General features: G+C 54.0%; 2 protein-coding genes across 4 annotated transcripts in view; one reads left to right on the top strand and one right to left on the bottom strand.

Moving 5' to 3' along the window:
* TMEM143 (transmembrane protein 143) overlaps nt 1-4791 on the bottom strand; it is a 22114-nt gene extending 17323 nt beyond the window's left edge. Inside the window, exons 1-3 of one of the 3 annotated variants that reach the window (XM_012643229.1) lie at nt 4620-4754; nt 4010-4250; nt 2496-2600 (exon numbers count right to left, since the gene is read on the bottom strand). In XM_012643229.1, the coding sequence (XP_012498683.1) occupies nt 2496-2600; nt 4010-4250; nt 4620-4642 (369 nt within the window). In that variant the 5' untranslated portion in view covers nt 4643-4754. Of the gene's footprint in view, nt 1-2495; nt 2601-2833; nt 3186-4009; nt 4251-4619 lie in introns of those variants that run through there. The other 2 variants (XM_012643231.1, XM_012643232.1) reach the window with 2 other exon arrangements.
* On the top strand, nt 4019-13407 carry SYNGR4 (synaptogyrin 4). The gene is made up of 5 exons (XM_012643233.1): nt 4019-4063; nt 6043-6238; nt 11128-11365; nt 12649-12788; nt 13122-13407. The coding sequence occupies exons 1-5, from the start codon at nt 4050-4052 to the stop codon at nt 13353-13355; spliced, it is 822 nt and encodes a 273-aa protein (XP_012498687.1). The 5' UTR covers nt 4019-4049; the 3' UTR covers nt 13356-13407.

Genomic DNA, 13407 nt, shown 5'->3' with positions numbered 1-13407 from the left:
TCCAGGTGCCCTGTGGAAATGCTTGGGGGCAGGTGGATGGGCTCGAATTGCAGCTGCGCCACTTGTGAACTGTGTGATCTTGGGCAGGTCATGGGTCCTCTCGGACCCTCAGTTTCTCCCGGTGCAAATAGGCTGATGGCAGCTGCCTCTCGGTGCTGCAGGAAGGAATTAAGGAGCCTGACACAGAGTGAACACTCAGAAAGAAGGGGCTGTGATGGCCACATTGCCGTGGTTGTTATTATTCAAAGCAAAGAGGGGAGCTTCAGAGGGCAGTGGCGGGATGTGGTGAAGGGTTAACTCAGGAGGCTGGAGGTGTCCAAACCCTACACATTCCAAAGCAAGGACTGGCCCTTGGCCAGCTCCTGGGAGGCAACCTCTAAGCCCTTGGAATGTCCTGCCTGACAAGAGTGTCTCAATTTACCTGGGGCCTTGGGCCACTCGGGATCAATTTGACCCCTGGAGGGGCTGAGACTAAGGTCAGCTGCCATGCCTACATGACGGATGCCAATAAAAACCCTGGACACCAAGGCTCATGTGAGCAACCCTGCTGGCAATACTCCTTGCATATTGTCGCACATCTTTGCTGGGAGAATTAAGCACTGCCCAGATGACTCCACTGAGAGAGGACAGCTGGAAGCTCACACCTGGTCTCTCCTGGACTCTGCCTCATGTGCCTTTTCTTTTGCTGAATTTAGTCACCATCCTTTTGCTAATAATATTAATAACTTGTTACAGAGAGTAACAGCTTTTCTGAGCTCTATGAGTCCCTTGAGTGAAATCATTGTACCTGAGGGTGGTCTCGGGGATGTTCAACACAGGCAGGTTCCTGGGAGGCGAAGGAGGGGAGAGCTGAGAATGTGCCTTCTGGACACTACTCTTTTCTGGAGTTGCGACTCTTTTTGGATGCTCCTTGTCTATGCCTCTCACTGGCTCCAGTTCTTCTTCCTGATTTCTCAAGGCTGGAGCCACTCAGGGCTCAGTCCCAGGCCTCTTCTCTTCTCTGTCTACACTTGCAAAGGACTGAATGTTTGTGTCCCCCTAAAATTCATATATTGAAATCCCAAGCCCAAATGTGATGGTATTAGGAGGTGAAGCCTTCGGGAGGTAATCAAGTTATAAGGGTGGAGCCCTCATGAACAAGATCAGTACCCTTATAAAAGAGACCCCAGAGAGCTCTCTTGCCCCCTTCTGCCTTGTGAGGACACAGCAAGAAGGTGCCACCTATGAACCAAGAAGCAGGCCCTCACCAGACACCGAATCTACTGGCACCTTGATCTGGGACTTCCCTGTCTCCAGAACTATAAGAAATAAATATTTCTCAAGCCACTCGAACTATGGTATTTTTTTTATAGCAGCCTGAACAGTTTAAGACAACATTAATTTCCTTGGTATTAGTACCATCTAGATCCTCCCAGAGCGGATTCTCAGCCTAGACCTCTCCCTTCCCCTCCAGATCCACATATTCGAGTCCATCTCTCTACCTCGCTGCCTAAGAGGCAGCTCAAATTTCTACGCCCACAACTAAGCTCTCAATCCTCCTGGCAGATCTCTCTCCCCATCTTGCACCAGGGTCTTCCTCATCTCAGTAAATAGCACCTTCATCCTTTAGGAGGCTCAGACCTGAATGGCTGGAGGCACCCCCTGACTCCTCTCTTTCCCTTACCGTTCCGCCCCCACAGCCAGCAAATGCCGATGCCTTCCGACACAACCCACATCTGAACACTTCATGCCACTTGCATTGCTGTTACTCTTGCCGGAGCTTCCATTGTCTCTCACCTGGACAAACATAATAGACTCTTTCATAGGCCTCTTTGCCTCTGATAGTCTGTCCCCTACGTGGCAGCCAGAGGAACCCTGATAACAACTAGCTCAGCTCACAGCCCTCCTCTGCTCAGAGCCCTCTTATGGCTCCTGGCTCACTCAGAGTCAAAGCAAAGTCCTCATCGTGGCCCACAAGGCCCAGTGCAATCCACCCCTATTCCCTCTCTGTCCTCATTTCCCACCCTCCCTGCTCGCTCACTCTCCTCCAGCCACAGTGGCCTCCTCACCATTCCTCAACACTTCAGGCCCACTCTCACCTCAGGGCCTTTGCACTTGCTCTTCCCTCTGCCTGGAGCACCCTCCCACAGACATCCATCAGGCTGGTTTCCTCTCCTCATGCAGGTCTTAGCCCGCCAATCACCTCCTCGGAGAGCCCTTCCCCGACCACTCTGTCTAAAACAGGCCCCCATCTTGTCCCTCTTTACCCTGCTACTCTACTTCACTGTTCTTCATAGCACTGACCACTACGGGGCATCCTATTTTATATTTATTTTATTTCTTGTCTCCCAGATTGGAAGGTTGGTTCCATGAGGGTGTGGCTTCATGTGTCCCATTCGCTGCTGAATCCCCAGTGCTTAGAACAGGGCCAGGCTCCAAGGAAGTGTCAGTGAGTAAATGCTGAACGAGTGGTTGAGCAAACAAGTGCCATCGGGCTGGAGGGGCCCTGTCCTCACCTGCAGCTGGGCCAGGATGTGGTGGTAGTGGTACAGGGTGCAGAAGTCCACATGGGTTGAGAATGCCTCCAAAGCCGCCTTCTCTGCCGGACTCGAGTGGAATTCCTGTTACCTCAGGAAGCAAAACTTCTCTGTAGGCCTTTTCCCTTTTCCCATGGGAGGAATTCTTTCCCTGGCAGCCCATACACACAATCAGAACTCTTAAACAAAATTTAACGTAAAATTTTAAAATTTTGTTTTGGTTGGTGGGGCAGGAGGGCGGGGGCGGGAATGATCAATTTTACTGAGCAAGAAACAGAAGCAACGCAATATAGTGAAAAACAGATGGCTGAACTCACCAGCATTCACACAATGCTTATTGTGTGCCAGGAACTGTTTGCCAGCACGATATCATCCTCCAGAGGATGCAAGGAGGTGGGAGGAATTATAAACCCCATTTCTTCCGAGAGAGAAACTGAGACTCAGGAAAGTCACTTGCTGAGGGCCACAATGTCCTCGTGAGTTAACTCCAATCTAGGCCTGTCTGACTACAGAACACACATATTGAACCACTTCTTTGTGTTTCCTATTTCAGTGCCTTGGGTAAATGTCTTCACCTCTTGAGCCTCAGTTTCCCCATCAGCAACAGAGGATCACAGCCCCTTTCTCAGAGGGTGAGAATTTGATGAGATTATATGTGTCCATATATATGCATGTGTGTTTATGTGAGTGTATATATAGTACGTGTGCGTGTGTCTAGCACAGCACTTAGTACATACAGTAGGTGTTCAATAAATGTTAAATGAATGAACAACAATCCTCAATAATGACAGGTATGGGGATGGTGGTGGGTGTAAGAGCTCAAGTTCTGGAGCAGGACCAGGACTAGGTGAGGCAAATAAGGCATCCAACTCACTCTGCGGGTTGAGCAAATGCCTCACTCGCCTCACCCGAGTCCTGGCCCACCTCTGGAGTCAGATCACTTCGGTTCAAGTTGGGCCGCTATGCTGTGGCCTTGGGTGAGTCACTTTTCTTCAGCATGCTTTAGTTACCTTATCGGTAAAATAAGGATGACGGTGGTTCTCTCTCTTACTGGGTTGTTCTGATGATTCAATAATACGTGAAAAATGTTTGTCACAGTGCCATAGAGAGAGAGGTCAAATAGTATAATAATAATTACGACTATAGTTTCGTGACGACGTAGATATAATTAGTAGGTGGTAGAAATAGTAATGATGAGGATGATTATTATACCCATTTTACAAAGGGAAAAACATGCCCCAGGGAGCGCCTGTTCAAGCCCCCAGAACATTCCTGAGTCAGGAATGGATGCTTCATCTGCATCTCAAAGACCTGCCTCAGCTTTCCAACTCACCTTACGCCCACTTGGGACTATGAGGGGATCAGAAACTACAACTCCCAGGAAGGGCCAGGGCAGCCCTCTGCAGCCCGTAGGGGGGGAGGGGGGGGCCTACCGCCGTGAAGCCTGCCGGGAATTGTAGTCCCCAGGCTCTCGGACCCGGGACGAGCGGTACCTGTATCAGGAGGCGGAGCAGCTGCTCCTTGGAGAACGGAATGAAGCGCTCGCGGTACTGCTGGGCCCAGTCGCGGGGCTCCTTGGGGTTCCACATCTTGCGATACTCCCCCATCTTGGCCGCCAGCGACGACAGGGCCCGGGGGGTCCAGAGGAGCGCGGGCAACAGGGGCCCTACTCGGACCCCGGACCCCCACACCCCCCGGGTCACAGGCAGCATGGCCAGACCCTTTCCCCAGAGCCTAAACCAGAGAGAAATAGGCAGGGGTCAAAGGTCATCTGGAGGAAAAGCGCCTTCTCCACCTCCACGTCCCGCCCGCTAGGGGACGTCCCTACCTCAGGCTGGGAGCAGAGCCTATCTGCCAGTCTCGTGTCGTAGCCCCTCGTGTCCGTCCCCTCCCACACTGCTCAGGGGGCCTGGGTCTCAGATAGGGGCCAAAGGTCTTAGGCTCCGGGGTGTTTTGCAGGCCCAGAGATCCTGTAGTCGTACAATTGTTCAGGGTCTAGACGGCGAAGTGGATCTCAGGAGAATAGGAAATGCTCAGAAAAGCTACCTAGGAGGTGCAGGGCCACCCTCCCTTGGCCATGCAATACCCCGCTCTCTCCCTCACCTTAGCCAACGCTGGACTGTCATTGAGTCTCCTACGCATGTGCAGGAGGGCGTCCTAGGCCCCCGAGGTTTGGCTTCAGCCGGCAGTACAACGCATGCTCAAAGCCTGGGTCAATGACAGTTGTGCATTTCTCCCCTCTCTCCCTATCTCAACTGTGCATGCGCCGTCTGCCCGCCTTGCCCCCCTACCAGCCTCGTTTGGGCTCAGCGCATGCGCCGCAGAATTGTCTCCTTGTCGGCTTGCTTCAAAGGGAAGGGGCGGGGAGGACGCGAGACCCCTAGAGGGATGGGGCGGGGCAGGGCTCACGCGCGCCGCCCGCCAACGGCGAGCAGCCCAACGTCCGCTGAGGCCACGCCCCCGCCCCGTCGGCTCCTGTGTAGGCAGTAAAAGAAAGGGGGCGGGACTTGGGCACAGCCAATCAGCTGTGGAGGAACGAAAAGGCGGGAAAAAGCGGAACCAAAAGAAGGCTGAGGCGGCGCCCGGGACCGGGAGAGTAGGACGGGCGGAAGGAAGAGCGGGCCTCCAGGTGACAGAGACTGGCCCACCAGAGTAGGGGTGGCCCTTTGTCAGGCAGAGTCACCCCCAAGCCCCAGCACCCCCATTCCACGTCCTTAAAGGGGAGACCTCGATTCTAAGAAGGTAGCCTAGTGCCGGGGGCATGGCCGCCTCGTTCTGAGGGGACAGCTCAGTTCTCAGATTCCCCACAGATCTGAAGTCCAAACTCCCAGCTTGAGGAAATACACTTTTATGAAGATGGAGCCGCATTCTAAAGGGAGGCCCTTGTTCTGGGAAATAGCTCCAAATCGCAAGGACAACTTAAAATATACCCTGAGGTGCCCGGGTTCCCCATTGTGGGTACTGTCACCCCAAAACCTGAACAGGATTCCGCTGGTTCAGACCTCCCAGGGGTTCTGACCTTGAATGGGGCACCCCCTACTCCCCAGAAAATCCCCCATGTGTCCTCTGGCAAAGAACGTGGGCCTTAAACTGGGCCCTCCTGCTCCTGTGTCAAGGGACATGGCCCCCAATAGCCCAGCCCTCTCCACGCCCCTTCTCCTTGGCCTGGGAGCTCCTTACCCTGCACACCCCCTCCGGGACCCCCGGCCCCCCTCAGCCGGTGTTCCTGACTTCTGGAGCTTGAAGCAGCCTCTTCACTGTGTCCCCCACTCCTGGGACCCCCAGCACCCCCCTCAACCCACACCCCCATTCCTAGGACCCCCAGAAGTCCCCTCACCCCTTATTCCCAGTTCCTGGGACCCCTGTAGTCCCTTCAGCCAACACCCCCCACCTCTGGACTCCCCAATAGCCCCCTTACCCTGCACCTCAACTCATGAGATCCCCAGCACCCCCAACCCATGCTCTCCACTCCTGGGACCCCTGCACCCCCGACTCCAGCCTCCCCCATCTGTGTCGTCCTGCACAGCCGAGCCCAGGGTGGGCCTGGAACCCCAGACAGCGGCACCCAGCAGGCGGCACCCAGCACCCCTGCTCCCGCCTCACAGGGCCCCAGGAGGAGAACAGCCACCATGCACATCCCTGAAAGCCTCCAGGACCTGGCTGACAGCGAAGCCGTGCAGTTTCTGAAGAGGCCCAAGACCATTGCACGAATCTTCGCAGGGGTGAGGCCTCCTGTTGCCCGCCTGCGCCCCTGGGTGACAGGAGACAGACTAGGGTGGGAAGGAGTGGGGGGGAGGAAGCGTCAGATGGGAGATGAAGCAGAAGGGAGCTAACAACTGCCACCTGTTATTAGCAGTTATTGACTCTCAGAGTAAGAAACAACCCCCCAAAGTAGGTGCTATGTGCCCCATCTTTGAAATAAGAAAGGAGAGGATCAGAGAAGTACATTTTTTAAGTCTGTGCTGTCCAAAGGGGTAGCCACAGCCACATGTGGCTGCTTCAATTTGCACTCATTAAAATATTCTGTTCCTCAGTCACAATAGCCACATTTTAGGTGCTCAACAGCCACATGTGGCTGGTGGCTCTCAAATGGGACAGCACAGATATGGAACATTTTCATCACGCCAGAAAGTTCTATTGGACAGCATTGGCTAATGTCACAAAGTAAGAGGCAGAGCCAGGATTGAAACTGGGGTCTGTGAGATGCCAGAGCCCATTCATTTTCCACGTCTCAGGTAGGGGAGGGAGGAGGAGGAGAGAATAGGGGTCGGGGCCTCTAAGAAGGGAATATGTAATGTAGACCTAAGCTACCAGATGGTGGGTAGTCACTTTGCGCCAGGCACTGTGCCAAGGGCTTTACATGCATTCCCAAAGAATTTGAATACCTGGAGTCAAATCCTCATTCAGCCCAGACTTTGCTGTGTGACCTTGAAGCAATCACTGCTCCTCTCTGGACCTCAGTATATGAGGGGTTAGAGCTGTGGCTGTGGACTTTAACCTGTGCTGCTTCCATTGCTACTGAAGGAATTGGAAACTGAGGCCCAGGGAGAAGATGAGACTTGATCAGGGTCATAGGAGTAGGTGGAGTCCCCAGGGTCTCCCCCTAGATTCCTAAACCAGAATATCTCCTCCCTGCCCCTTCTGCAGCCTGAGGTTGGAGAGGGAGCAGATAGGCCTGGCTGAGAATCCTGGATAGCCATGCACTGCCCATGCAGGGCGGCATAGGCCTTGGCCACCCCGATGTGATTGTCAGCAGCACCACCTTTCATTCTCAAAATGCCCTGTTTTATTTAATAGTTTGCATGGCCACCCTATGTCTGTGTGACCTTGAGCCAGTTACTTGATTTCTCTGAACCTCATCTGTGAAACGAGGATCCTAACACCCTACTCATAGGAAGGATACTTGTGAAAATGAAACAAGGTAATGCCTATAAACTATTTAGCGTGGGCCTGGCAAGTAGTGATCTTTCCTTAAACAGTGATTGTTATTGGAACAAATCATTACTTGTGAGCAAGGAGAAAGATGGCTTTTGGGGGCCTGGGGTGATGGGGACTTGTGTCCATTGTCCATCTCTCCCAGGGAAAGAGTGAAATTTCAAATACCACATCCCAGTGCCAGGTCCCTGGCTGGTGTTAGCTCCTCTACTCCTCATCACAAATCTATGACATGGGCATTATTATCCTTGTTTAACCCAAGGGGAAACTGAGGCTCACAGAGGTTGAGTGACTTGCCCAAGGACATCACCCAGCTGGTGAGCAAGTCAAACTTGGATCCACCCACTCTGTGTCCAAAGCCTCAGAAGGAAGGGCCGGTGTAGAGGGAGAAGGAGGCCCAGCTGGTGTGGACTGTGTCGGGGGGAAGGGGAAGGAAGGGCCGCGAACCATGCCAGACGTTCTGGTCACGGACTTTGCCCGCTGTCTCCATCCTCCCTCCCGCCTGCCCTCTCCTCCTTCCCCCCTGGCCCGGCTCCTCAGGAGGGAGTCTCTGGGCAGCTGGTGCTCTTGTCCTTCTCATTGCCGCCTGCCAGCTGGTGCCTTAACTGATGAATCTTTGCTCCTTCCCTGGGGACAGGCCAGGGAGGGCATGGAAAGAGATTGGACTCAGGCTTCAGAGGCATGGGTCCTTCTGGCCCAGCTGAGTCTCCCTCCTAGAGTCTCCAGTATGCTGGGCTCATGCCACAGTCTAAGGTTTTCAGGGTCAGTAGACAGCCCTCCCACCTGGAAGTCAGGAGGACTGGATTCCAATCCCCCCTCCACCGCTGACTGATCTTGAGAGGACGCTTCCCCTCTCTGGGTGAGTCACGAAAACTGCTGTTTTTCTGAGCACCTGCTGGGGCCCAGAACCCACCCCCATATTCCCCCTCTTTGTAGCATAGAAACAGACTGGGAAACTGAGGCTCCAAGAGGTGAGTGATTTGCCCAGGGCCACACAGCTGGCGGAGTCAGACGTGTCTGGCTCCTTCCACCCCACCATAATGGCTTCGATTTATCACCTGTAAAACAGAAGTGAATTAATAACCTCTACCGCGTGGGGCTGGTGCGAGGTTCCAGGGAGGTAGTGCAGGTAAAATGAATATGGACTCAAAAATGATCGATGTGTTTTCCTGTCCTCCACCTGGTTCTGCCTTAAACCAGCAGGGCAAGGCGCTCCTCCTCTGCGGACTCAGTTCTTCAGCTCCTAAACAGGGGAATCATCTGACAGCCTCCCTCCGAGGGTTGCTGTGAGGATCAAATGAGACTATGGATGTGAATACCCTTGGCTAATGCTAAAGTGCAAGGCAGAAAGAGGGGCTCAGGTTGTTGCTGGCTGTTGTTGTTTAGAGAAGGCAATTAAGGCAAAGGAGGGAGGAGAATAAAGGGAGCCGAGGAGTTCAGAAGCAGTCCTTTGCCTCCTCCGTCCGCACTCCGAAGGGCAGGGCGAGAGCAAAGAAGAAGCCAGAGTCATTCACTCTTTCCACACACTTTTGCTGAGGTCTAGTCCGGTGCTGGGTGCTGTGGATGGAGAGAAGGGTCCCACGTGGAGCCTGTGCAGGAGGAGCTCCACTGCTACTAAAGGGGAAATTTTCAACATTCCCTTTCCCTCGACCTGTCCCTCCGCCAGCCCCCATTGCCAGCACTGCCACCTCCAATCAATCACCAAATCCTACTTTACATCCTGAACGTTACTGTATTCCCCAGGGCTCCAGCCGCAGTGTTTCTCCCTTGGACCTCCCTACCAGCCTCCTCTCAGGTCTGTTGGCCTCTTGCCCACCTCCAGTCCATCAGCCACATGACCCCAGAGGATTTCTCTGGCCCCCAGGTCTGACCCTGACCATCTGCTACCCAGAATCTTTCCATGCATAAAATTAACCCCTTTCCATGGCTCCCCAAGCCGGGGCCCCTGGGCCTGGTGTTCCAGGCCTCTCAGGGTCTGGCTCCCACCCACTTTTCCAGCCTCATCTCATACTGGATCCCTCAAATGAGATTTATTTCTTATCCCTGAAGAAGCCCTGCTCTGCAGTATCTGGTTTTTGTCTGCTCTGCCTAGAATGCCCTTCCTCCTCTTGTCTGCCTAAAAACTCCTCATTGTCCAAGGTCCAGTTCAGATCTCACCTTATTAGTACCTCCTAAATCCAGCCCCACTTCAGTTCCTACTCAAACCTTCACTCTCTCCCCCACCCCAGGCCTCAGCCTCCTCCCTGGCCTCCCAGCCTCTGAACTCACCCCCTTCAACCCATCTCCACACAGAGAGTCTTTCTACATCTGCACCCAGAGCTGACCCTGCTCATCCCCTACTCACAGCCCTCCATGGCTCCCTATTGCCCTCCAGACAACATTCCTATTCCTTAGCCTTTCTCACCCTTCAACACTCCTTATAAGCATTGCCTCATCCGGAAAGCCTTCCTGGGCCAACTCCTACCCCCCACCCCTTACACACACTGGCTCCTGTGTCTGGCATAGACCTCACCATGCTGCATTGTGACTATCTGGGACAAATAATTGGGGCTTCAAATTTTCACCAAATCGCATTGCTAGGAACCCCTGCCTTCAAGGCATTTGGTCCAGCATGAGGTAGTAAAGCAAGGGGTCAAAGCAGACCCAGGCGCCAGGCTGCTTTGGTTCAAATCCAGGCTCGCCACTGACTAGCCAGCTGAGTTCAGGAACTCCCCATCTTCTCTGTGCCTCAGTTTCACTATCTAAAACTCGGGGCTGTTAGCAGTGCCTAAGTCCTAGTGTGGTCACAAGGATGATCTAGGCTAGTGTTTGTAGAGTACTTCGGTGGCGTTTTATAAGTAGTCATATGAGACAAGCATAGACACAGACTGTATGCAGCATGCACAGATGAGAGGGATGGGGTTACCATATCAGTGTTATATTTGTTTTTTTAAAAAGTCCTGAAGCAAAAAAAAAAAAAAGGCAAAATGTTAATATTTGTTAGTTCTGGGTAGTTGGCACTAGGTGTCTGGTACATTTCTCTCCATCCTTTTCCGTATATTTGGACTATTTCACAAATTTATTATTTTCAAAAATGAGTAGGAATTGGCGAGGAAGGAGAAAGAAGTCACCGGCAGAGGGAAGGGCTGGGAGGCAGAGGGAATAATCACGACAACAAACATTTATTCTGTTCTTCCTCCGTCCTGGGCACCATGCCAAGCATTTTATATTGGTACCTGGGTTTGGTGGCAGGTACCAAGTTTGGTGGCAGAAGGGAAGTATGGAGCAAGGCAGGGGTGAGTGGGAGAGATGAGCAAGGAGAACGGGGACCATGCAGGGCCTCTAAAGCCAGGCTGTGTGAATGAGACTCAGTCCTGGGCACTGGGGAGCCATGAGGGGCTGAGGGCAGGGGGACAGCATGTCAAAAGAGCCCCCTGGGCCATGTGGGGGATGGACTGGAGGCAGCGAGGCTGAGAAGAGGCTGGAGTGAGGGTCCAGGGGGAGAGGATGAGGCCTGAGTCAGGATGGAACAGAGGGAATGAGGGACAGGAGGCTGAGGGCTCTGAGGCTGGGACAGGGAGGGAGGGAGGGGGCCAGGATGGCCCAGTGACCGGGTGTTTGGCTGGACTGTCAGCACCAGGGAGGAGGAATGGCATCGGGGACACGCTGAGCTCCGCTCTGGCCCCTGGATCCACAGGTCTTCTCCCTCATCGTCTTCTCCTCCCTGCTGACTGACGGCTACCAGAACAAGACGGAGAATCCACAGCTCCGCTGCGTCCTCAACAGCAACAACGAGGCCTGCAGCTTCGCGGTGGGAGCCGGCTTCCTGGCCTTCCTCAGCTGCCTGGTCTTCCTGGTCCTGGACGCCCACGACAACCACATCGCCAGCTCCCGCTTCAAGACGGCCTTCCAGCTCTTGGACTTCATCCTGGCGGGTGAGCCCCCAAGACCTTCTGCCTAGAGCTACCCTCCGCTTGCTCACAGCCCTCCCAGCTCCCCAGGGCCTCCAGGACACAGCCCTTTGCCACCCAGCCGGCCTTGTCTCTGACCGCCCTCCCGACAGGAGGCATCTGACCACACGTGGCCCACAGCTTTTCACTGCTTGTCTGCACCTGCTGTTTCCTCCTGGGGAATTATTACTCATCTTTTAGACCCAGTGTAAGGGTCACTTCTTCTGACCCCCCAGGCTAATTCTAGAAGCCTCCCTTTTGCCTGGCTCTTTCCTCAGATTCACCTCCCTTGTTCATAGAACATTTCTTGAAAAGCCACCCAGTGGCAGGAAGTGGGGTTCAGAGGATGGAGCCAGACAGACCCGGGTTGGACCCCAGCACCTCCCCGCTCTGTGGGCTGTGCAAGTCTCTTCCCCTCTTTGAGCTTCAGTAAAAGCTGGGATGAAAACCCTTACCTCGCAGGCATTTTCTGGGGACGGAATGAGATAAAGGAGGCCTGTAGTAATGTTGACATGTGTGCTTCCCACGTGTCAGGCACAGAGTCTGTGTTCCAAGTGCCTCTTCTCGTATAGTCCTCAGAACCACCTAGGAGGTAAGTCCTGTTTGTATTCCCATTTTACAGAGGAGGAAACTGAGGCTTGAGGAAGTGATATAGTTGGGCACACAGCTACCGAGTGGCAGGTCAAGCACTTCAAAGCAAAGTCTTGCCTCCTAACCACTGCCGAACACTCTTGATAGAGCCCGGCACACAGTAAGTGCTAAATAAATGCACATTCGTTTTCCTCAGGCCCTGGCCTCCTTCCTTGCAGTCTGGCTGATCTCAACGGTTCCCCTCCTGCTCTTCCCCACCATGCCAGTCCCAGCCTCTCAGGGCCAACGAGTCCTCGTAGGTCATTGAGTCCAGCATTATCCAGGAGAACTTTCTGTGACAGTGGAAATGTTCTGTCCCTGAGCTCTCTGCTACAGGAACCACCGGCCACCTTTGGCCACGGGGCACTTGAAATGTGGCCAGTGTGACCAGGGAGCTGAATTTTTTAAAATTCTATTTTAATAAATTGAAACTTTAATAGCTGCACATGGCTGCAGGCTCTCGTGCAGACAGCACAGCTCTACTCCAGTGGTTCACTTTAGGGAGGGCTTGAAGGGACTGGGGAATAACTCGTGGGAGGTCACGCAGTGAGACCCCCAGCCCCGTCCTTTCTGTGCCTCAGCGGCCCTGCCTGAGCAAGCTTTCTCCTAACCCCTCTTCTCACCTTGCCACACCACAGTCCTCTGGGCAATCATCTGGTTCGTGGGTTTCTGCTTCCTGGCCAACCAGTGGCAGCATTCTCCGCCTAAACAGTTCCTCCTGGGGAGCAGCAGTGCCAAGGTGGCCATCGCCTTCACGTTCTTCTCCATCCTCGTCTGGGTAAGGATGAGCCCTCTCCCCGACTCCTCCCCGGGGAGGCATTTTCTGTGGGGGGGCAGGGTTGGAGAAAGGGCTAACACATTCCTGCTCTCCTTTAGCTCCCCTAGGAGCCAGGCATGGGGGGCTCTCCTAGGGCCTCTGCTGGTCCCTTCTAGGTGCCCCTTCCTCTGAGCAGGGGCAGCCTAGCATTAGGAATCAGGCCTGGGCCAGGCACCCCTGGACTGTGAGCAGTCAGCACACCCTTTTTCTCCCTCCCATGCCAGTCCCCAGCCCAGTCCCTTTCCCCCCTGCGCAGCCCAAGCCAGCCTTCAGCATGCCCTTTTCTGCCCACAGATATTCCAGGCCTACTTGGCATTCCAGGACCTCCAAAATGATGCTCCAGTCCCCTACAAGCGCTCCCTGGATGAGGGTAGTGTGGTGCTGACCACCCTCTCCCCACCCTCTGCCTTCAGCCCTGTCAGCACGCCCACCACTGGCCCCAACAACCTGAGTTATGCCAGCTCTGCCCTGTCCCCCTATCTGACCACTCCAAAGGCCCCCCGCCTTGCTATGATGCCCGGCAACTAAGCATTCTTATCCACATCAGTAAAGAGATAATCGTCCCTCCAGAAGGGTTTCT

Source organism: Propithecus coquereli, unplaced genomic scaffold (assembly GCF_000956105.1).
Source record: "Propithecus coquereli isolate 6110/MARCELLA unplaced genomic scaffold, Pcoq_1.0 Scaffold193, whole genome shotgun sequence".
Classification (NCBI taxonomy): Eukaryota; Metazoa; Chordata; class Mammalia; order Primates; family Indriidae; genus Propithecus; species Propithecus coquereli.
The sequence above is the reverse complement of the archived record's forward strand: the minus strand, read 5'-3'. Positions and strand labels throughout refer to the sequence as shown.

What these genes read in the sequence shown, in the direction of transcription:
- SYNGR4 (XM_012643233.1), top strand. An exon ending in CTTGGACTTCATCCTGGCGG is followed by an intron (nt 11,366 to 12,648) that starts GTGAGCCCCCAA and finishes GCCACACCACAG; the next exon opens with TCCTCTGGGCAATCATCTGG. An exon ending in TCTTCTCCATCCTCGTCTGG is followed by an intron (nt 12,789 to 13,121) that starts GTAAGGATGAGC and finishes TTCTGCCCACAG; the next exon opens with ATATTCCAGGCCTACTTGGC.